The 22,203-nt window shown below is 42.1% G+C and overlaps 1 protein-coding gene across 1 annotated transcript in view; it reads right to left on the bottom strand.

Annotated features, from left to right (window-relative positions):
• The window catches only part of CSE1L (chromosome segregation 1 like), a 55,002-nt gene extending 32,799 nt beyond the window's left edge, over positions 1–22,203 (bottom strand). The window contains exons 1-6 of the mRNA XM_064382505.1: positions 22,089–22,203; positions 8,329–8,424; positions 4,042–4,184; positions 1,412–1,513; positions 1,195–1,340; positions 437–527 (exon numbers count right to left, since the gene is read on the bottom strand). Coding sequence (XP_064238575.1) covers positions 437–527; positions 1,195–1,340; positions 1,412–1,513; positions 4,042–4,184; positions 8,329–8,413 — 567 coding nt within the window. The 5' untranslated portion in view covers positions 8,414–8,424; positions 22,089–22,203. The remainder of the gene's footprint in view (positions 1–436; positions 528–1,194; positions 1,341–1,411; positions 1,514–4,041; positions 4,185–8,328; positions 8,425–22,088) is intronic.

The following is a 22,203-nucleotide window of genomic DNA, read 5'->3' as shown; positions in this document are numbered from 1 at the left end:
CATATGTATTTCAATCTTACAGTATTCTCACAAAGGCCAGGAAGACATTTAGGAAAGTATCCTGTACGCTGTAAAATGTTGCATAAATATGTAAATTAATTAAGTTCCAAACACAGCCAAATAAAAATATGTATCTCTTCCTTTAGAGACACATACTCAAAATACTTGGGTGAAACGATATGATTCTTGGGATTTGCTTTTATAATATTACTAGAAAGGGAACAGAGAAAAAGAAATGTTGCTAATCATTAAATTTGCGTAATAATAGACGAGAGTTAACTATAGCATCTCTATTTCTATGCAGGTTTAAAATTTTTCTCAAGAAATCTTCTAAATATTATCAAATAAGCTTTCAAAGCATTCTCTTAACATGTATACAGATATTCAAGCAATTTAAAACATTATTTTTAAAATATCACCAAGATGCATTCCATACCTTAAAAAGATTAGTCAAAGGCAAGGCAAAGGCATCCAGAACAAGTTTAATTTCAGTCCATAACTCGTTTGACTTAAATTCATGACGATATCTAGAAAAGTAAGGTAAAATAGGTAAATTTACAAGTTTTTTTTTTTTAATTTACTCACTTTAGGTCTTCAAGGATAGATGCTGATTAGACATCTATGGATAGATGGTTTTCCAAAATTCAAAGGGAATTCTTGTTTTCTTTTTTTGAGACAGAGTCTCACTCTGTTGCCCAGTCTAGAGTGAAGTGGCATGATCTTGGCTCACTGCAACCTCTACCTTCCAGGTTCAAGCAATTATCCTGTCTCAGTCTCCCAAGTAGCTGGAATTACAGGCACATATCACCACACCTGGCTAGTTTTTTTTTTATATATATTTTTAGCAGAGACAGGGATTCACCATGTTGGCCAGGCTGGTCTCAAATTCCTGATCTCAGGCGATCTGCCTGCCTTGGCCTCCCAAAGTGCTAGGATTACAGACATGAGCCACCATGCCCAGCTGGTTTTCTTTTTAAAGGAATCAAGAAGTTTATCAATACTAAGTATTTCATAGGTAATAGAGCAATATGAAATAAACATCTTAGCTGAGAAGAAACACAGTAGAGAAACTTCTTCTCTCATTCCAGGATGATCACATTTAAAGGAATAACAAGTCACAAAAACATAACTGTTTACACAAGCAAATAAAACTTTAAAAAAGTATTTTGAAAACATGAATCTGTGCATCAATACCTTTTAAATAATGAATGGGCAGTACGGAGGACTCCATTAATAACATGGAAATCTCCACTCTGAAAGCGATTCACCATCTCTGTCAACAAGTCAGGCCATTTCTGTGGAAAATCTTCTCTGCCAATAATGCTAATGGCATCACTTAACTGAGAGAGGAAAGGATTAATTAGATGAGAGCTTTACAGAGGAGCCAATTTAAAAAGCAGAGCGACATTACCTGTTTTTGAATTTGCTCTGGACTGCTAAGCATCAAGTGCACTATGTTGGCTTTAATGGCAACTCGATCGGCTTCACAAATTTTGTTTGGTTCATCTTCAACCTTAAAAGCAAAGCAGTAACTGAGGAAGTAACATAAAATCCATATTCATGTCCATATTGTTTTAGGTAAAACGTAACTTTTTTAAATTCGTAATTTTCTAAGACAACCAAATAGATGAAAGTTTGGTCTTTCTTCAGTTTCCTTGTACATGAATGGGTCACAGATTTTTTCAATTATCTGATGACAGTGTGAACCCTTTCCTCAGAAAAATGTACATTCCCAGTGTGCCACTGTGTCCGGCTAATTTTTGTATTTTTAGTAGATACAGGGTTTCGCCATGTTGGCCAAGCTGGTCTTGAACTATTGACCTCAGGTGATCTACCCGCCTCAGCCTCCCAAAGTGCTGGGATTAGAGGCGTGAGCCACTGCACCCAATCTTTTTTTTTTTTTTTTTTTTTTTTTGAGACTAGGTTTCTATTTGTCACCCAGGCTGGACTGTAGCAAACAACCTTGGCTCACTGCATCCTTGACTTCCCAAACTCAGGCAATCCTCCCACCTCAGCCTCCCAAGGAGCTAAGACCACAGATGCACACCAGACATCACCACTCCTGGCTAAGTTTTAAATTCTTTTTTGAGACGAAGGTCTCACTTTGTTGCCCAGGCTGATTTCAAACTCCTGGCCTCAAGCAATCCTCCCACCTCAGCCTCCTAAAGTGCTGGGATTACAGGCATAAGCAACTACACCCAGCCCTCTATGAAAATTTCTTGACCATTACTCGTTAGAATGCATCCCAGATTCTAGAAGTCTCACTAGTTTTACAAATCAAAATAGAGGGCTAGCATGTCTATCAGTAGAGAGATGGACTTTTAAACATTCTAAGGTTTAAAAGACAGTGTCTGGCTCTGCTGCCCAAGTTGGAGTGCAGTGGTGTGATCAAGCTCATTGCAATCCCTGCTTCTTAGGCACACACGATCCTCCATCTCAGCCTCCTGATAGCTGGGACTACAGAGTGCACTACCATGCCTGGCTAATTTTTGTATTTTTTGTAAAGATGGGGTATCTCACTTTGTTGCCCAAGCTGGTCTCGAATTCCTGAGCTCAAGCAATGGGTCCACCTTAGCCTCCCAAAGTGCTGAAATTACAGGCGTGGACCACCATGCCTAGGCTCTTTCTAAGATTTCTTTAACACTCATAGATACTTGAGAAATTATACAGGCTTAAAATAGTATTTACTGTTTCTTTTATGGAGTAAGAAAAAAAGGAAGACTATAAAAAGTTTTTGAGGTTTAAGGTTGACTTTTTAGAAAAACTGATGATTTTTGTCAACTACTAATACTTTATAACATCGTAATTGCTATCACTATAAAAAAAATCCTCATCTTTTTCTCTATCATGAGCCAGGGCTTCTTAACCTCGGTATCACTGACATTGTGGTTCAGATAATTCTTTCTTGTGGGAAGCCATCTTGTGCACTGTATGATGGATAGCAGCATCCCTGGTCTCTACCCACTAGATTCCAGTAGCAACCCCCAGCTATGATGTCTCCAAATATACTGCCAAATGTCACGTGGTGAGCAAAACTGCCTCCGACTGAGAACCACCAAGGTAGGGGGAAAAAAATTGCCTGTTTCTTAATTAATAATTTACTAATCATTAAACCTGTTACAAAATAGGTTTAATCTCAAAATTAGAATATATATACATATTCCACAAGACATAGGGCAAAATACCTTATCAAAAATTTGAAATCTGGTTGGGTATGGTGGTTCACATCTGTAATCCCAGCACTCTGGCAGGCTGAGGTAGGCAGATTACCTGAGATCAGGAGTTCAAGACCAGCCTGTCCAACATGGTGAAACCCCAACTCTACTAAAAATAGAAAAATTAGCTGGGCATGGTGGCAGGTGCCTGTAATCCCAGCTACTCGGGAGGTTGAGGCAGGAGAATCGCTTGAACCTGGGAGGTGGAGGTTGCAGTGAGCCAAGATTGCACCATTGCACTCCAGCCTAGGCAGTAAGAGTGAAACTCCACCTCAAAAAAAAAACAACCCGCCCCCCAAAAAAGAAATCTAAATTATTTTGCATTCTGCAAATTTTCTATGTATCTGATTTCTTCTCAGCTTTAATTTTCCAACAGAAATCGCTTCATTTATTCAGACTGTCTTCCCATGTCTCTTCACTAGGCAGTGAGTAAACGGTGAATTCCAACCATAATGGAGACTAAGACCAAGTCTCACTCCCTGCCAACCTCAGGTATGAAGCTGAAGAAATTTATGTAAATTTAAAGAAAACAATAGAAGCTTTGGAAAAGGGTCCTGTTTAATTTGATCTTTGTTCCATATTTGAATCTTTCTTTTCTTTTTTCTTTTTTGTTTTTGAGATAGGTCTCATTCTGTCACAATGGCTAGAGTACACTGGTGCAATCACAGCTCACTGCAGCCTTGAACTCCTGGGCTTAGGCGATCCACCTGCCTCAGCCTCCAGAGTAGCTGGGACTACAACTACGTGCCTTATCTTTGAAGAACACTGCTTACATCAACCTTATAAACATACAGGGTATTAAATTATGTATTCACAAAATACTTACAATTCTCCAGTTTCTTTTAATATAGTTTTTGAATGTCACTGAAGCACATACTTTGATAACATTATCTTGGGACTTCTCCAGCAATGTTAAAAGCAACAGTGGATAATTCTGATTTCCTTCCACAGATTCAAGAAATTTCTCAGCTGTAAAAGAATTTTCATGTTAGAAGACTAAAATAAAAATCTTTCCACCTAATATATATAAGGTACCATGTATATCTTTAATTAAAGGATCAAAGAAAAAAAAGAAAAGATTGAGTTATTTGTGGGTCTACAGGGCCTTTTCTTATCTATTAAGTGGATTACATATAATGTTATATTAAACTTATATAATTCTTCAGTTTTCAAATCGCTTTACCATTCATTAACTCACGTGATTCTCACAAACCTAAAAGTGGCCTAATTGGATGATCATCTCATCTGCGGGAGAAGCTGCTTCCCAGAGAAATTAAGACTCCATATACTCATGTCTTATTCCAGAAAAGAGTATTATTAGTACTATTAGTATTTCTTTTCTTTTTTTTGAGAGGGCATTTCACTCTCATTGCCCAGGCTGGAGTGCAGTGGCATGATGTTGGCTCACCGCAACCTCTGCCTTCTGGGTTCAGGCGATTTTCCTGCCGCAGCCTCCCGAGTAGCTGGAATTACAGACATGTGCCACCACGCCCAGCTAATTTTTTTGTATTTTTAGTAGAAACGGGGTTTCTCCACGTTGGTTAAGGTAGTCTCGAACTCCTGACCTCTGATGATCTGTCTGCCTCGGCTTCCCAAAGTGCTGGGATTACAGGCGTGAGCTATTGTGCCCGGCTGCAATATTTCTTTTATAAGCCAGTGATAAAGAGTAAATGAGTCAATTCATCCTAATATATATCATTATTAGACATATGGGTCCAGTGATTTACATATATAAATATATAAAATTTCATTTAGTTCTCACTATTACCCAGAAAAGTAGGTAGCATTTTAAAAATCAAGGCACTAAGGCTAAGTAACTTATTCAAGATCACACAGCTAGGCTTCATCACTGAAAAAAGTTTAGTGCAGTCCTTATTCTACCTTACTGGTCCAAAGCTTTCTTGTCAAACTAAAAATTTCTTAATACCAGCAATCAATTTATCCAAAAATTTTATCTAATAAATTCATCCAAAAATTTGAAAATATCCAAATATATTTTCAACCCAGATTATATTCTGGGATAAATGTTACAGGTTTAGTGATCACATGTGATGGCAGTATAGTATTTCTTTTAATTTTTTCTATCTTAAGATAGAAAATAAGATTAGCTTTGTAAGGCAACACCCATTCCAAGATTCCGGTATTTTTTTGAAAAGTTAATTTCATGTATCATTTAACACCTTCCCTCTTTCTTATTGAGTCCCAAGAGTTTCACTGACATTTTCAAACTCTCCCTGCTTTGTATTCTTGAAGGATGAGGACTGTTAAATTGAAAAATGTTTTTCACAAGGGGACATACTATGGTTTTCTATGAGTACAGAAGGATTTGTTTCCTCCACTTAGTAGCCAGCATTTTGCAGAGGGCATCACATTACACCTACGATTTGGGAAAAAGCCCATATAAATTACTAAGTCTCTTTCCCAAATTGTAATCATATCTAGGAAGTGAGTTTGAGTCTGCTCCTTTCTGTGTTTATTTCTTTCAACTTACCACAGTATTCATATGCATGTTTCTGCACACTCAAGGAGTCTCAAAAGATCCATGCCACTGTCACATCTCAATAAAGAAGCACAATAGTTTCTGTAAGCTGGGATCCACTACCCCTCTCCACCTCCACATCTAGCTCCATAAAGATGTTGCATCAGTCTAGTCAGTCAGTCAGTCTCAATCCCTGAGAACTGCTATGTTCCTAACTTCCCAGAAACACCAGTTTATTTTTATACTCTGTCCTGAATTCATAAAATCAGAGAACCCTTTCCTCACATACTATTAAAAAAAATAATTTGTAACAGTGTTGGCAATGGCTTTCTTTGAAAGTCTAAGAAGATTAGAGGCATTATTAACTTCCCTTTATCCAGGAAAACATATTACTTCTTTACACACTAAAAGAAAAACCAATTTTCCCTTTCAGAAATCACAAAAACTTTTCTAGAAAAGGATGCATGCACTAACATATTCATGATTCTATTCATCATACATAATGTATAATATAACAAACATTAGAGTCTTCATGAAACCCTTCCAAAATCCTCTATATGAGCATGCACATCAGTAAGTTTTGAAGAAACAGGTTAAGAGCATTTCTGGTTAGTATGGCCCATATCAAGGATCAATGACTGACTGCTCACAAAATGTATCTGGTGCAAAAGTAGTTTGGTTTGCATTGTATTAAACAAAAAAACAAAAAAACAAAAAAAAAACAAGGCCGGGCAAGGTGGCTCACGTCTGTAATCCCAGCACTTTGGGAGGCCGAGGCGGGTGGATCACGAGGTCAAGAGATCGAGACCATCCTGGTCAACATGTTGAAACCCCGTCTCTACTAAAAAAAAAAATACAAAAAATTAGCTGGGCATGGTGGCGCATGCCTGTAATCCCAGCTACTCAAGAGGCTGAGGCAGGAGAATTGCCTGAACCCAGGAGGCGGAGGCTGTGGTGAGCTGAGATTGTGCCATTGCACTCCAGCCTGGGTAACAAGAGCGAAAACTCTGTCTCAAAAAACAAAACAAAACAAAAAAAAATTTTTTTTTGAAAGGAAGTCTCAGTCTGTCACCTAGGCTGGAGTGTAGTGGGGCTATCTTGGCTCACTGCAACCTCTGCCTCCTGGGTTCAAGTGATTCTTCTGCCTCAGTCCCCTGAGTAGCTGGGATTACAGGTGCATGCCACTATGCCCAGATAATTTTTGTATTTTTAGTAGAGATGGGGTTTTGCCATGTTGCCCAGGCTGGTCTCAAACTTCTGACCTCAGGTAATCTGCCCTCCTCAGCCTCTCAAAGTGCTGGGATTACAGGTGTGAGCCACCACATCCGGTCATTTTTTTTTTTAAAGGTAAGATCTCCCTCTGTCACCCAGGCTAGAGGGCACTGACACAATCATAACTCACTGCAGCTCTGACCTCCTGGGTGTAAGCAATACTTATGCCTCAGCTTCCCCAGTTGCTAAGACTACAGGCACATATCACCACACCTGGCTATTTTTTTTTTTTTTTTAAAGACAGAGTCTCACTCTGTTGCCCAGGCTGGAGTGGAATGGCGTGATCTCGGCTCACTGCCTCTGGGTTCAAACGATTCTCCTGCCTCAGCCTCCTGAGTAGCTGAGATTACAGGTGTGTGACACCATGCCCAGCTAATTTCTGTATTTTTAGTAGAGATGGGTTTCACCGTGTTGGTCAAGGTGGTCTCGAACTCCTGACCTTGTGACCCACCCGCCTTGGCCTCCCAAAGTGCTGGGATTACAGGCGTGAGCCACCGCACCCGGTCCACCTGGCTAATTTTTAAATTTTTTGTAGAGACAGGGTCTTGCCATGTTGTGCAGACTGATCTTCCTGCCTTGGCCTCCAAAATTACCAGGATTAAACGCATGAACCACTATGCCTGGCCGTGTTTCAAAATGTTTTGAAATTACTTGCTAACATTTAAAAATGAAGGCACTTCATGTAAACATCTTTATTTTTCAATCAAAATTGGAAATCTGATCTTGTAAAACTAGTCTGAATCGCCAGAATTAGCTAGTTCTAAAAAATATTTGCTACTTAACCAGGGCATGTATTCTCCTGATATTACCAGTCTCCACTTGGCCTAGCTCCCTCATTTAACTTAACATCTGAGTCCTGTGAACACCTGAGTTCAAAATTTTAATTCTAAGTTTTTAATAGAATCTGGTCAAATTCAGGAAGAAAAAAAAAACTCTAGGTCTTAAAATATACTAATTAAATCTAAACCAAGAGAAAGATTAAAAGACATTAACTGATTACTTGGTTTCTTTCACTTAATCAGTTTTTAGGCAATTACTCTCCTCCTTACGGTCCAATTATTTTATCTCTACAGCAGGCAGGTTTTAAGTGGGTATTTTGGAAAAGGTCAAAGAACAAAGCATTCTAAACATGTCAGTACTTTTTTCTCCCTAAACTAGTACTTTTTAATCCTAGAAGATGCCAAATAAAAGCTACTCAGAAAAAGAAACAACGTACCATGGTATAGCAGCTATAACATATAAATTATGCTTGAGAACCCAAGGGTGAATCTTTTAAAAATATTTTTATAAGGAGGCAGATAATACATAGATTTCTCTCACCTGTCCTTAAGGAATTAACCAAAAAACATTTATTTTCTTTACCTGGACGTCTGATGGCAGGATCAGGATCAAGGGTTTTCTTTAAATATTCTGTTAGTGTTTGCAAATTTGCATCGCTGAGCTCCATTGCTATAGGATCTAAAATAAAAAATAAGGTTTGGGTAACTAGTCACTTAAGGAAAAAGTGATTTACATATAAAAATCTGTTTATATTTTCTCTCTGAAAGTCATTTGTTCATTTTTTTTTATATGGGTAATAAACCTGACTCTGAGACAAGAGTCCCAGAAAATAAGATGTGCCTCTCCCCGCAGCCAAATCAATAGTGAGACAATTTTGTGATAAGGGAGAAAAAAAAATCCCCAAATTTCAAAAAGACAGTCATAGAAAGACAAAGCTGAATGACTGCTTGAAGTCACCAAGAAGTTTACATGATTTAATGCTATGGGCAAGGGCTAAAAGAGGGCAAAAAAAAAATAATCACTAGAGGAACTTATTAAAAAAGTCCCTCAAGGAGGCTGGGCATGGTGATTCAGGCCTGTAATCCCAGCACTTTGGCAGGCTGAGGCAAGTGGATTGCTTGAGCTCAGGAGTTGGAGATCAGCCTGGGCAACATCGCAAGACCCCATCTCTACCAAAACCACACAAAAATTGAAGTCGGGCATGGTGGCTCACACCTGTAAACCCAGCACTTTGGGAGGCTGAGGCAGGTGGATCAACATGAGGTCAGTAATTTGAGACCAGCCTGACCAACATGATGAAACCCTGTCTCTACTAAAAATACAAAAATTAGCTAGACGTGGTGGTAGTGGGAGCCTGTAATCCCAGTTACTTGGGAGGCTGATGCAGGAGAATTGCTTGAACCCAGGAGGCAAAGGTTGCAGTAAGATGAGATCGCACCATTGCACTGCAGCCTGGTACGTAACGGCAATAAGGGCGAAAATCCGTCTCGAAACAAACAAAACCAAAAAATTAGCCAGTGTGGTGGTGTGGCCACCTAGTAGGTGGGCCAGCCAGGTAGGTGGGCCTTTGGTCCCAGCTACTCAGAAGGCTGAGGTGGGAAGGCTGCTTGAACTTGGGGGCAGAGGTTGCAGTGAGCTGAGATGGTGCCACTGCACTTCAGCATGGGTGACAGAGCAAGACTCCATCTCCCCCTGCCCCAACACATAAAAAGCCCTACAATGAGAAATTAAAATTTTAACCACCAAACATCACACATAAAGTTCTGAGATTAAAAAAAGAATAAATTCCTTCATATACAACATGCAATCGCAAATACTAAAAACAATGCTAAGAATTTGCATCTAGGGAGATAATTCTAGAGTTTGGAAGATGGCAGCTAAGGTTATAATTCTAGACATTTTCATATTTAAAGCTTAAACAAAATGAAATCACAGAATATGCTTATGACTGACCAAAAAACTTCACCTTTAACAGATTACAAATTAAAAAAATTTTTTTTTGTAGAGACAAGGTCTCACTATGTTGTCCAGGCTGGTCTCAAATTCCTGGACTCAAGTGATCCTCCTGCCTTGGTCAACCAATGTGCTAGGTTTACAGGTGTGAGCCACTGTGCCCAGCACATAAATTTTAAGCTAACTAAATGGTCTATGTAGATTTAACTAGTAACAACATAGGCTAAGAAATACACAGTTCAAGAGAGTTATTGTACAACACAGTGACTATGATAATTGCATCGTATTCTTGAAAACTGCTGGGTATATTTTAAGTGCTTTCACTACCAAAAAAACCCAAGTATGTCAAGTAATATATATGTTAATTAGCTTGATTTAGCTATTCTACAATGTATACATACTTCAAAACATGCACACCACAAATACATACAATTTGGTCAATTAAAAATGGGGAATAAAAGGGAGTCTGAACCTACCCAATTAAAAGGAAAATGAAAAAAAAAAACCACACACAAAAACAGCACATACACAGAGTACAAGTGTCAGATGCGCATGATTACCAACAGACCACAAATCTTGGGAATCTTACCAATGAAGCTTTACTGTCTTCCACTTGTTGGTGAGTTGATGAAATTAGGTGCAAACTGAGGGAATGTTTTGGGGGTGACAGAGTGTTCTAAAATTAACCGTGGTGACACATGCATAACCTATATAAATTTACTATAATTTCCCAAATAGTTCACTTAAAATGGAAAAGCCTTAAAGTATGTAAATTGTACTTCAATAAAGCTATCTTAGGCCGGTAATCCCAGCACTTTGGGAGGCTGAGGGGGGTGGATCACCTGAGGTTAGGAGTTTGAGACCAGCCTGGCCAACATGGTGAAACCTTGTTTATACTAAAAATACAAAATTAGCTGGGCGTGGTAGCGTGCCCCTGTAATCCCAGTTATTTGAGTAGCTGAGGCAGGAGAACAGCTGGAACCTGGATGCAGAGGTTGCAGTGAGCCAATATTGTGCCACTGCACTCCAGACTCTCAAAGAGTGAGACTCTCCCTCAAACAAAAAAAAAAACATACAAACAAACCTGTTTTTGAAAACTCCACTTATGCTCAGATCCCATTAGGCAGCTTTTAGATACACAGCCACATGTAGATGGGAAAGTGGAGCCCTTTCAGAGAAACCATGCAACAATTAACCAGAGGCTTCTATGAAAAAGAGGAAAAAAGTTAGGAAACACACAATTTTTGTAAAATGTAAAAAAGCTCAGTCGAAAAAGGTCAAAGATACCATAATTCAAAGTATGCCAAAAAAAACCTTCACATACATCCAAATATATAGAAAACTAAAAACACACTCCAAATGTAGAACAGTGATAACATCTAGGTGATGGATATAAGGAGGGTTTTATTCTTTTCCTATTTTTCTAATCTTACAATCACCTATATGTATTATACATTTACAGTGAGGAATTTTTAAAATTTTGTTATTTTTTTGAGACAGAGTCTTCCTCTGTGGCCAGAATGGAGTGCAGGAGCACAATCACAGCTCACCACAGCCTCTCGAGTAGCTGGGACTAGAGGTCCAATCAACCATACCCGGTTAAGTTTTGTATTTTTTGAAGAGATGGGGTTTCACCACATTGTGCAAGCTGGTCTCGAACTCCTGACCTGAAGCAATCTTCCTGCCTCAGCATCCCAAAGCACCGGATTACAGGCATGAGCCACCACACCAAGACACATTTTATTTATTTTTAAAATGTCTACAATATGCAATCAAGTTCCTGCCCCTGAAGCAGCTTCCTAATAGTCTGGAAGACAAGACACAACTGAAATGCCAAGTACAGGTCTATATACTCTTTACTAAAGTGATGAAATCCAAAAATCAATAAAACTGAAAGTTGTTTTTTTTTTTAAACAAGTTAGTAGCAAACTCACTTAGCAAAACCAGCCTGAACTGTCTGAGGCTATTAACATAGATTTATCTCACTTAGTATGCAAATTTGTTTCACTAAAGAAATATCAGTATGTTTGGTTACAGGGTGCTACCCCAGGCCCCACTGGGCATGTTGTGTTTGGTGCATCCACAAAAAATTCCAGATTCTGAAACTTCTGTCCCCTGAAGTGCCAAATGAATCACAAAGACAGAGCCTTAAGTGTTAGGAGATTCAGAAGGGAGTCACCGGGTCATGCGGCCATCCAAGATTTCCCAGAGCCTGAGCCTTGAGCTGAACCTTGAGAATAGTGGACTAGGAGATCAAGATCAGATCATATAGCTTCCTCCATACTTGGCTGAAGAGTGCCATGATTTAATGTATGGGGAAGACATGAAGGTTTTCTCAAGTGGGTAAAAATGTAATGAAAGTGTAGAGGAACTTTGGGCTGGTGATGGTTTGCACAAGGGGGGAGATGTTGCATTTATGAACCAGGCACACAATGCTGTATGTTTTCATAGGCTTCGTATCATTTATTCCACACAACCATCTTACATACAAAGAAGGGCACTCAGGTTGACTAAGTCATACATAGTTAATACATAAAGATCAGACTCAAATCAGTTCAACTCCTCTTTCTACTACCTAAGGCTGCCTCTTAGGTGGAAATGAGAGAGAGGAGTGGCCTGGAGTGAAAGCACTCACAACACAACAAAAAGACTGATGTGAAAAGAGGGCAGCCAGAGGACTACTGGGCAGCAGGGAGCTAGAAAATAAGAAAATATATCTAATGCGGTGCTCTTGCAGGGCACTCCCAAACAGTAAGAAACACCAATCTTCTAAAGAGAATTATCTGTATTCTACATGCTGCAGGTCCTTCCCCTTAATTAGGAAATGTGTTTATGACAGGAAGCTAATGTTCTGATGGACTGAGTAGATCCCACCACCTACCTAATCACTCCCTCTAATCCAGGGTGTACCACTCTACAGGTGTGAAGATCAAGTCTCATTAAACCACACATACAATCTATTTAGAGGCTACACCCTTTACATTTTTTTATATCATAAGTTTGGAAAATGCTACACATTATATCCTGCCTCACTTTGGAGATTCACAATACAAAACGCACTTTAAACTCACAAAACTACTGGTTTACATCGATTAATCCACAGTCTCCATTGTTAGGAGGCTGAGGCAGGTGGATCGCTTGAGCCCAGGAGTTCAAGACCTGCCTGGGCAACATGGCAAAACCCCATCTCTACTAAAAATACAAAATATTAGGCCGGGTGCAGTGGCTCACGCCTGTAATCCGAGCACCTAGGGAGGCCGAGGCGGGTGGATCATGAGGTCAGGAGTTCAAGACCAGACAGGCCAACATGGTGAAAAACTGTCTCTACTAAAAAATATAGCTGGGCATGGTGGCTCGTGTCTGTAATCCCAGCTACTTGGGAGGCTGAGGCAGGAGAACGGCTTGAACCAGGACCCGGGAGGCAGAGGTTGCAGTGAGCCGAGATCACGCCACTGCACTCCAGCCTGGGATACAGACAGAGCGAGACCCCATTTCAACAATGACAACAAAAATACAAAAAGTTAGCCAGGTGTGGTGGCGTGCGCCTGTAGTCCCAGCTACTCGGGAGGCTAAGGTGGGAGGATTGTTCAGTCTCTCCCATTATTTGGCTGCAGAACCCCTTTTGAATTGAACACACTTTGGAAAGCAATGATTTAATCCATTTATTTTCCTATGCCTTTCTTCTGTATTGAAATGCTGAATCAGTCACGAAAGTATGGAAGTTTGGGCCAGGTGTGGTGGCTCATGCCTGTAATCTCAGCACTCTGGGAGGCCGAGACGGGCGGATCACCTGAGGCCAGTAGTTCGAGACCAGCCTGGCCAACATGGCGAAACCCCCCTCTACTAAAAATACAAAAATTAGCCAGGCATGGTGGCACATGCCTGTAATCCCAACTGCTCAGGAGGCTGAGGCAGGAAAATCGCTTTAACCTGGGAGGCAGAGGTTGCAGTGAGCTGAGATTGTGCCACTGCACTCCAGCCTGAGAAACTCTGTCTCAAAAAAAAAAAAAAAAAGTTAGTTTGCTGTGGCCAAGTTAAATCATTAACATCAGTGTATCTGAGTTAAAGAAAATTGGCCTTTCTTTGTCATATGTAAATTTATTCTCCCTTGGGGATTCACGCAAGGGGTGGGAGAAGATTTACAGATCTATTTTGTCTTTAAAAAAAAAAAGAAAGAAAAAAAAAAGAGGCCAGATGCAGTAGCTCACACCTGTAATCCCAGCACTTTGGGAGGCAGGGGCGGGCGGGTTGGGGAATCACAAGGGCAAGAGTTTGAGACCAGCCTGGCCTACATGGTGAAACGTCGTCCCTACTAAAAACTAAAATAAGTTGGGTGCGGTGGTGCCTATAATCCCAGCTACTTGGGAGGCTGAGGCAGGACAACTGCTAGAACCCGGGAGGCACAAGTTGCAGTGAGCTGAGATTGCGCCATTGTACTCCAGCCTGGGCAACAAGAGCAAAACTCCGTCTCAACAAAAAAGAAAGAAAGAAAGAAAGAAAAAGAGCCAGGGGGTCTCATTGTATTGTCTGGATTGGATTCTAACTCCTGAGCTCAAGCAATCTGCCTGCCTCAGCCTCTGGAATATCTGGGACTACAAGCACATGCCACCACACAGCACATATTTTCTTGATTTTTTAAATTACATGTCTCAATAGATCTGCATTTCACTTTCTTCATTATGTTTCTCTAGCACTTGTATACTTCTCAACTAAAACTCCTTAGATTCCTCATAATTACTTGTATTAAACACCCAAACTCCTGCCCAGGAGTGGTGGCTGACACCTGTAAGCCCAGCAGTTTGGGAGGCCAAGGCAGACAGATTGCTTGAGCCCACTGGAGACCAGCCTGGGCAACACAGCAACACTCTGTCTCTACTAAAAATACAAAAAATGAGCCAGGTGTGGTTGCACACACCTGTAGTCCCAGCAAGCTGAGGCCCCAGTGAGTTGTAATCATGCCACTGCATTCCAGCCTGGGCAATGGGAGTGAGACCTGTCTCCAAAAAACAAACAAAAAACCAATCCCTTACCACAGCAAAGTCTACACAATCTGGCATCTATTCACCTCATCTCCTATATCTCCTTGGCTCTTGCTACATTCCAGGCACAAAAGCCTTCTAACTAGTCACAAGAGTTCTCCCTGACCATAATAATGCTCATCCTCTAATTTGATAATGGGCACCATTCAGCTCTCAGCACACTGTCAACTCTTCAAAATGGTCTTCTATGACTACCATCTACATCATCCTTGTTTTGCTGTGTTAGCAATTATCTTCATTTGAAACCATCTTCAACTTCTTTGTGGTCTCCCACATACAGTAGACTGCAAGCTCCTGAGCGCAGGGACTTTTGTCTGTATGCTCAGGACCTTCGACATTACCTGGCACACAGTACATAGAGTAAGCGTTTGTTGTGTGAACTAAAGGATAAGTCACAACATGTCAGACACCCAGCAGAACATGAGTTTCCAGTCAAGATTGGAGACTATCCCTTGAGGATCAATCATTAGCAGCCCCAACATAATGTGGGAACTCACTTACATGAATGTCAGATAAATAAATGACCAACTTAACTGCCACAATTAAATTTCTGTTTATTCAAAAGTGCTTCGAGAAAGTGAATTTTTAGATTTGTTCTGGTATGGCAGAATGGCTCAGGTCTATAATCTCTGCGCTTTTGGGGGCTGAGGTGGAAGGATCACTTGAGGCTAGGAAATCAACACCAGCGTGGGCAACACAGTGAGACCTGTCTCTACAAAAAATAAAAAAATTAGCCAAGCATGATGGTGAGCACTTGTAGTCTCAGCTGCTCTGGAGGCTGAGGCAGAAGGATAAGTTAAGCCCAGAATTTTAAGGCTTCAGTGAGCTATGATCATGCTACTGCATTCTAACTTGGACAACAGAGTGAGACTCTTGTCTCTGAAAAAAGAAGAGACAGATTTGTTCTATATTACCTGTTCAAACATGTGAGTGCTTATACTTTTGTTTCAGGGTTCTGTACTTACTGTTCCCTCTGCCCACAGAGCTCTGCCCATGGAAAGCTACATGGTTCTCACTGCCCACTTCATTCTCATTCAGGACTTTTTTTTTTTTGAGACAGCGATCTTGCTCTGTCAACCAGGCTGGAGTGCAGTGGTGCAAACATAACTCACCTCAGCCTCCAACTCTTGGGTTCAAGTGATACTCCCACCTCAGCCTTAAGTAGCTGGGATTACAGGTGTGTAATATCTTGCCTGGCTAATTTTTTCATTTTTAGTAGAGATGAGGTGTTGCTATGCTGCCCAGGGTGGAAGGACTCTTTCCTTCTTTTTTTTTTAAAAAAGACAAAGTCTCCGGCCCAACGCGATGGCTCACATCTGTAATTCCAGCACTTTAGGAGGCCAAGGTGGGTGGATCATGAGGTCAAGAGATCGAGATCATCCTGGCCAACATGGTGAAATCCCGTCTCTACTGAAAATACAAACATTTGTTGGGCGTGGTGGTACCCACCTATAGTACCAAGTACTTGGGAGGCTGAGGCAGGCGAATTGCTTGAACCCAGGAGGTGGAGGTTGGAGTGAACCGAAATCCAGCCACTGCATCCCAGCCTGGCAACAGAGTGAGACTCCGTCTCAAAAAAAAAAAAAAAAAAGACAGAGTCTCACTCTAGACTGCCCAGGCTGGAGTGTAGTGTCATGATCTCAGCTCAATGCAGCCTCCACCTCTCAGGTTTAAGTGATTCTCCTGCCTCAGTCTCCCAGGTAGCTGGAACTACAGGTGCACGCCACCACAGCCCAGCTGATTTTTGTATTTATAGTAGAGACGGGGTTTCACTGTGTTGGCCAGGCTGGTCTTGAACTCCTGACCTCAGGTGATCTGCCCTACTCCACCTCGAAAAGTGCTGGGATTATAGGTATGAGCTCCTGCGCCGGGTCTAGAAGGACTCTTTTCAAACGTCATCTTTTTTTTCAGAGATGCCTTGCTGCACCATCCTATCTAAAAGAGCATTCACCTCAGTTACTCTCCATGCCCTTACTCTACTATTTTTCAGGTAGATTTTATCAGGCATATTAATTTCTTTGGTCATTTACTATGCTTCTCTCTTCACTAGATTGTAAACTCCATTGACAGTAGGGACTTTCTGCTTTGTTCACTGCTCTCTCCCTAGAGCCTTTCAATAGTGATGAGCACCTGTTACATATTTGTTGTACTATTTTATTTTTTTTTGAGACGGAGTTTTGCTCGTTACCCAGGCTGGAGTGCAATGGCACAATCTCAGCTCACCACAACCTCCGCCTCCTGGGTTCAGGCAATTCTCCTGCCTCATTCTCCTGAGTAGCTGGGATTACAGGCACATGCCACCGTGCCCAGCTAATTTTTTTGTATTTTTAGTAGAGATGGGGTTTCACCATGTTGACGAGGATGGTCTCAATCTCTTGATCTCATGATCCACCCGCCTCGGCCTCCCAAAGTGCTGGGATTACAGGCATGAGCCACCGCGCCCAGCCTTGTACTATTTCAAAGAGCTAGATACCTTTGATTTTTCCATCAAAAATATTCTTCATCTTTATTTTGGTCAGTTGACTGTGTCAAATAGAAGGAGGTGGACACATTCTTCTATATTCTAAAACCACAAGAGGCTGAGCAAGGTGGCTCACTCTTGTGATCCCAGCACTTTGGGAGGCCAAGAAGGGAAGTTCGCTTAAGCGCAAGGACCATTTGAGACCAGATTGAGCAATAATAGTGAGACCCTTTCTCTACAAAAAATGTAAAAAATTAGCTGCGGTCAGTGGTGCCCTCCTACTGTCCTAGCTACTAGGGAAGCTGAAGCAGGAGGACTGCTTGAGCCGGGGAGGTCTAGGTTGCAATAAGCTGAGATCTTGCCACTGCACTCCAGTCTGGGTGACTGAGTGAAATCCTGTCTCCAAAGTTGAGGTGCTAGAGCAGGAGTTTTTTTTTTTTTTTTTGAGACAGACTCGTTCTGTCACCAGGCTAGAGTGCAGTGGCACAATTTTGGCTCACTGCAACCTTTACCTCCCGGGTTCAAGCGATTCTCCTGCCTCAGCCTCCCGAGTAGCTGTGACAGCACCACCACACTCGGCTAATTTTTTGTATTTTAGTAGAAACAGTGTTTCACCATGTTGGCCAGGATGGTCTCCCTCTCCTGACCTTGTAATCCACCCACCTAGGCCTCTGAAAGTGCTGGGATTACAGGCGTGAGCTACCATGCCTGGCTGGATTAGGGCTATTTTTAAATTAAAAAAAAAAAAAAAAAAAGTGGTAAGGCAAGGTGGCTCACTTGAGGTCAGGAGTTCAAGACCAGCCTGACCAACATGGAGAAACCCTGTCTCTATTAAAAATACAAAATCAGCCAGCCATGGTAGCACATGCCTGTAATCCCAGCTACTCAGGAGGCTGAGGCAGGAGAATCGTTTGAACCCAGAGGTTGTGGTGAGCTGAGATCATGCTATTGCACTCCAGCCTGGGCAACAAGAGTGAAACTCTGTCTCAAAAAAAAAAAAAAGTGAGGCCAGGCATGATGGCTCACGCCTAAAATCCTAGCACTTTGGGAGGCTGAGGTGGGCGGATCACCTGAGGTCGGGAATTTGAGACCAGCTTGACCAACATGGAGAAACCCTGTGTTTACTAAAAATACAAAATTAGCCGAACGTGATAGCGCATGCCTGTAATCCCAGCTACTAGGGAGGCTAAGGCAGGAGAATCGCTTGAACCTGGGAGGCGGAGGTTGCAGTGAGCCGAGATTGTGCCATTGCACTCCAGCCTGAGCAACAAGTGTGAAATTCCACCTCAAAAAAAGAAAGTGTGGAGTTACATAAATATACATGTTATAATCTCTCGAAGTTAAAATACTACATAGACTCTAGAATCTTACTATTTTTTGAGACAAGGCCTGGCTGTTGCTCAGGCTGGAGGAATGCAGTGGTGCAATTTTGCCTGAAACCTCTGCCTCCTGGGTTCAAGGCATCCTCCTACCTCAGCCTCCCAAGTAGCTGGGACTACAGGCACACACCACCACACCTGGCTAATTTTTGAATTATTTTTGTAGATAGGGGTTCCCATGTTCCCCAGGCTGCCATGGAACTCCAAAGCTCAAGTGATCCACCCAACTTGGTCTCCCAAAATTATTTTTTGGGAATACTCTTGAAGAACTAAATATTTGTCAACAAATCCTTTTTATATTGCCTTACTGATAAAGTCTATAAAACCAAATTCTAAGCTTATCCTTGATTTGAGGAAGTAAGTGGAATCAGCGACTTTTAGAGAATCTTCTATAGGTATTCACAATTATCAACAAGATCAACGTCTAATTATCTTATTTGACCACTCTCTGAAATATCAGCAATATATAAATGCAAAAAGTGTTACTGATCTAAAATGACTCAAACTAGAAACAAAAAATTCATTTTGGCCAAGTGGGGTGGTCCATGCCTGTAATCCCAGCTCTTTGGAAAGCTGAGATGAGCAGATTGCTTGAGTCCAGGAGTTTGAGACCAACCTGGGCAACATGGTGAAACCCCATTTCTACAAAAAATACACAAAAATTAGTTGAGTGTGATGGTGCACGCCTGTAGTCCTACATATTGGGGAGTCTGTAGGAGGATGGCCTCAGCCCAGGTCAGCCTAGGCAACAGAGTTAGATGGTGTCTCGAAAAACAAAATAAAACATCGAAAAACAGAGAGAGAAGAGAAGAATTCATTTTATCACCTTTAAATAAGGGGGTGATACTTTTCTTTCTTCATGGAACTATCTTTGGAAATCCCTTACCAATATACAACTTAAAAAATGGTTTTAAATGTACCGCAATAAATCAGTTATCACAGACATTTAAATTTCCAAGTTCTTCTTGTTGAATGAATGGCCAGACCTAAGTCTAGCATCTTCCCACAGGCCCTCAGTTATAGGTGAAGATTTCTGGAATAAGTTTTGCTTTCCGAGGCCATCTCACAGACATCTGTGACATAAGCTGATCCAAGATGTGTGCCTTTTTCTTAGATATTTCCTTAACACATTAGAGAACCATTCCCTTACATTTGGGAAGAGGGAAAGAGATCCAATAAATAAAAACTATCCGGCACTCAAATATCAAGAACATATCCCAACACTTCGACCTACTCTCTGCTTTCTCATCAAAGGAATATACCACTTAGAATCAAATCCAAACTCCTTACATTGCCTACAAAGCTCTCTATGATCTGGGTCCTGGATACTTCTCCCTTCTTCACACAACACTCTAGGAACCTAAGATGTTCCTCAAACATTTCAACATTCCAAGCAAGTTCCTGTCCTTGAGCCTTTGCACATTCTATTCCCTCTACCTGCAATATTCTTTCCCTCACCTTTTAATGGCTGGTATCCATGCAAATGTTACCTCCTCAGAGAAGCTTTCTTCATCTGTCACATCATTCTACCACTATCTGAAATTATCTAATGTTTTCTCTTTCACCCACGAGAATATATGGTCCTTTAAGGCAAGGGAACTTGTCCATTTTTGTTTTTTCACTATATTTCCAGGGATTAAGTGGATGCTCAATAAACTTATTAAATGAGTAAAGAAACAAATTAATTCCAAAACTAGAGTATTGCTTTTGCATCCATCCAATCCTCTGTCCCAAACCCCAACCAACAGAAGTAATCAGAAGGGGAGAGAGACTTTCCTTGCACTGATGGTAAGAAGTGAAAGATAAAGGGTTATAGGAGGGGAGAGACTAGATTCATTAAGATCCTCTGAAAGCATGAAAAAAAAAAATAGACACACAAAGAAAGTCCAAAGATCTGACTATGTCGGCCCAAGGTGAGGAGAAAAAGAGCAACTGTTGGAATCCAAGAGGAAAGGGTCCTCTTCTGTGCCTCCAAGGAAGAATATCTGTGCATCTACCATGTGGCAAACCAAGGTGGGGTGGCACCCACCAGGGAGAGAGAAGCAAGACAGACAAGGTCCTTGCTCTCAGAGAGCTTACATTCTAGCAGTTGAGAAAAACAATAAACAAGTAAGCAATAAGTAATTGTTAGTAAATGCTATGAAGTAACTAAAACCAAGTGATGTTGATGGAGAGCTGTGGGAGAGAAAGGTCCTAGAGAGGCTGGTTGGGCACCCTGGCCAACATGGTGAAACCCTGTCTACTAAAAATACACAAATGAGCAGGGCGTGGTGGCACACATCTGTAATCCCAGCTATTCGGAAGGCTGAGACAGAACGGCTTGAATCCAGGAGGCGGAGGTTGTAGTGAGCTGAGATCGCGCCACTACGATTCCAGCCTGGGCAAAATAGCAAGACTCTCTGAAAAGTAAAAAAAAAAAAAAAAAAAAAAAAAGAAAACAAAAAAAAGGGACTCATTAGAGGAGGCCTAAGGTGAAGGAAACTTGGGAGAGGGGGCCTGCCTTGCAAAGGTATGATGTTGACAATTTCCCAGCAAACAAAAGACACGTGCAAATAACTTTAAATACAAATAAGCCTGGAACAGGGAAGACACAGAAAGCCACAGTGGCTAAGGAAAAAGATGGGTGGGAGAGCTGAATGAACAATGGTCAGCTCCCGCGAAACCTTCGTAAACCACCGTAAACAACTCAGCGCATCCTCAAAGCCACTTTACTAGGTAGATTCCGTTATTAACCCCATTTTGCAGCTAAGGAAATGGAGGCTCAGTGAGGTGAGGTGACCGGCCCCAAGTTACACCCCTAGAGACAGGCTACGTCTGGAATGAACACAGACAATCTAATTCCAAAGTCTATGATAGCGTTTCTCCCAAAATGTGGGAATCCCCATGTTACACGGCATTTCTATGTCCCGCGTGTACCGACTAGAATTCTCACAAACAATTCAGTCAAGTGAGCTCACGATGCCCGTTTTACAGAGATGCAAGTACAGAGGTCAGAGAGGGGTGAGTTCGGGGGCTTCACTAGAGTTAGGGAACAGCCGCAGCTCCACGCGTCCGCAGTCCCCGCCTGGGCAGGCCTAGCCGCCGCACACCCAGCTAGCGCTGCCGGCGGCCCCGTGCGCGAAGAATGGACACGCGGGCGCGACCAATAAGGAGCGGCCTTCCCGAGCGGCGAGGCGGCGGCGCAGCCAATCAGCGCCGTGATAGAGAGGAAAGGGCGGGCAATGCGCAGCCTCGCGTTAGGCCGCGCCTTAGCTGCTCTCACCCCTCACAGGCCCCGGGGCCGCCGGACCTGGGCCGGAGACCTAGGACGCCCCAAGGCGTGGCAAGCGCTGCCTGAGGAGGCGAAGACCTCGCCTGAGCGCACCGCCCGAGCCCCGGACCCACATTCCGCTCGCGCCCAGAGACGCGGTTCTGACTCCCTAGCGCTCGGAAGTACCAGGCGCGTCTCTTCCCTTCCTCAGCTGGGCCCCAAGAGCCACTCTGGTAGGCCGTGCACGCCCCGCGCCTCACCTCGTGGGGATACAGAAACAGAGGAGGGAACCCCGGCCGCGGACTGTAGCTGGCACTACCCGCTGCTGCCGCCGCTCCGCCTTACATTCAAACCCCGGCAAAATGGCGCGACAGC

Source organism: Aotus nancymaae, unplaced genomic scaffold, assembly GCF_030222135.1.
Source record: "Aotus nancymaae isolate 86718 unplaced genomic scaffold, 86718_ANA_hifiasm-v0.15.2.pri h1tg000029l, whole genome shotgun sequence".
Taxonomy (NCBI): domain Eukaryota; kingdom Metazoa; phylum Chordata; class Mammalia; order Primates; family Aotidae; genus Aotus; species Aotus nancymaae.
The sequence above is the reverse complement of the archived record's forward strand: the minus strand, read 5'-3'. Positions and strand labels throughout refer to the sequence as shown.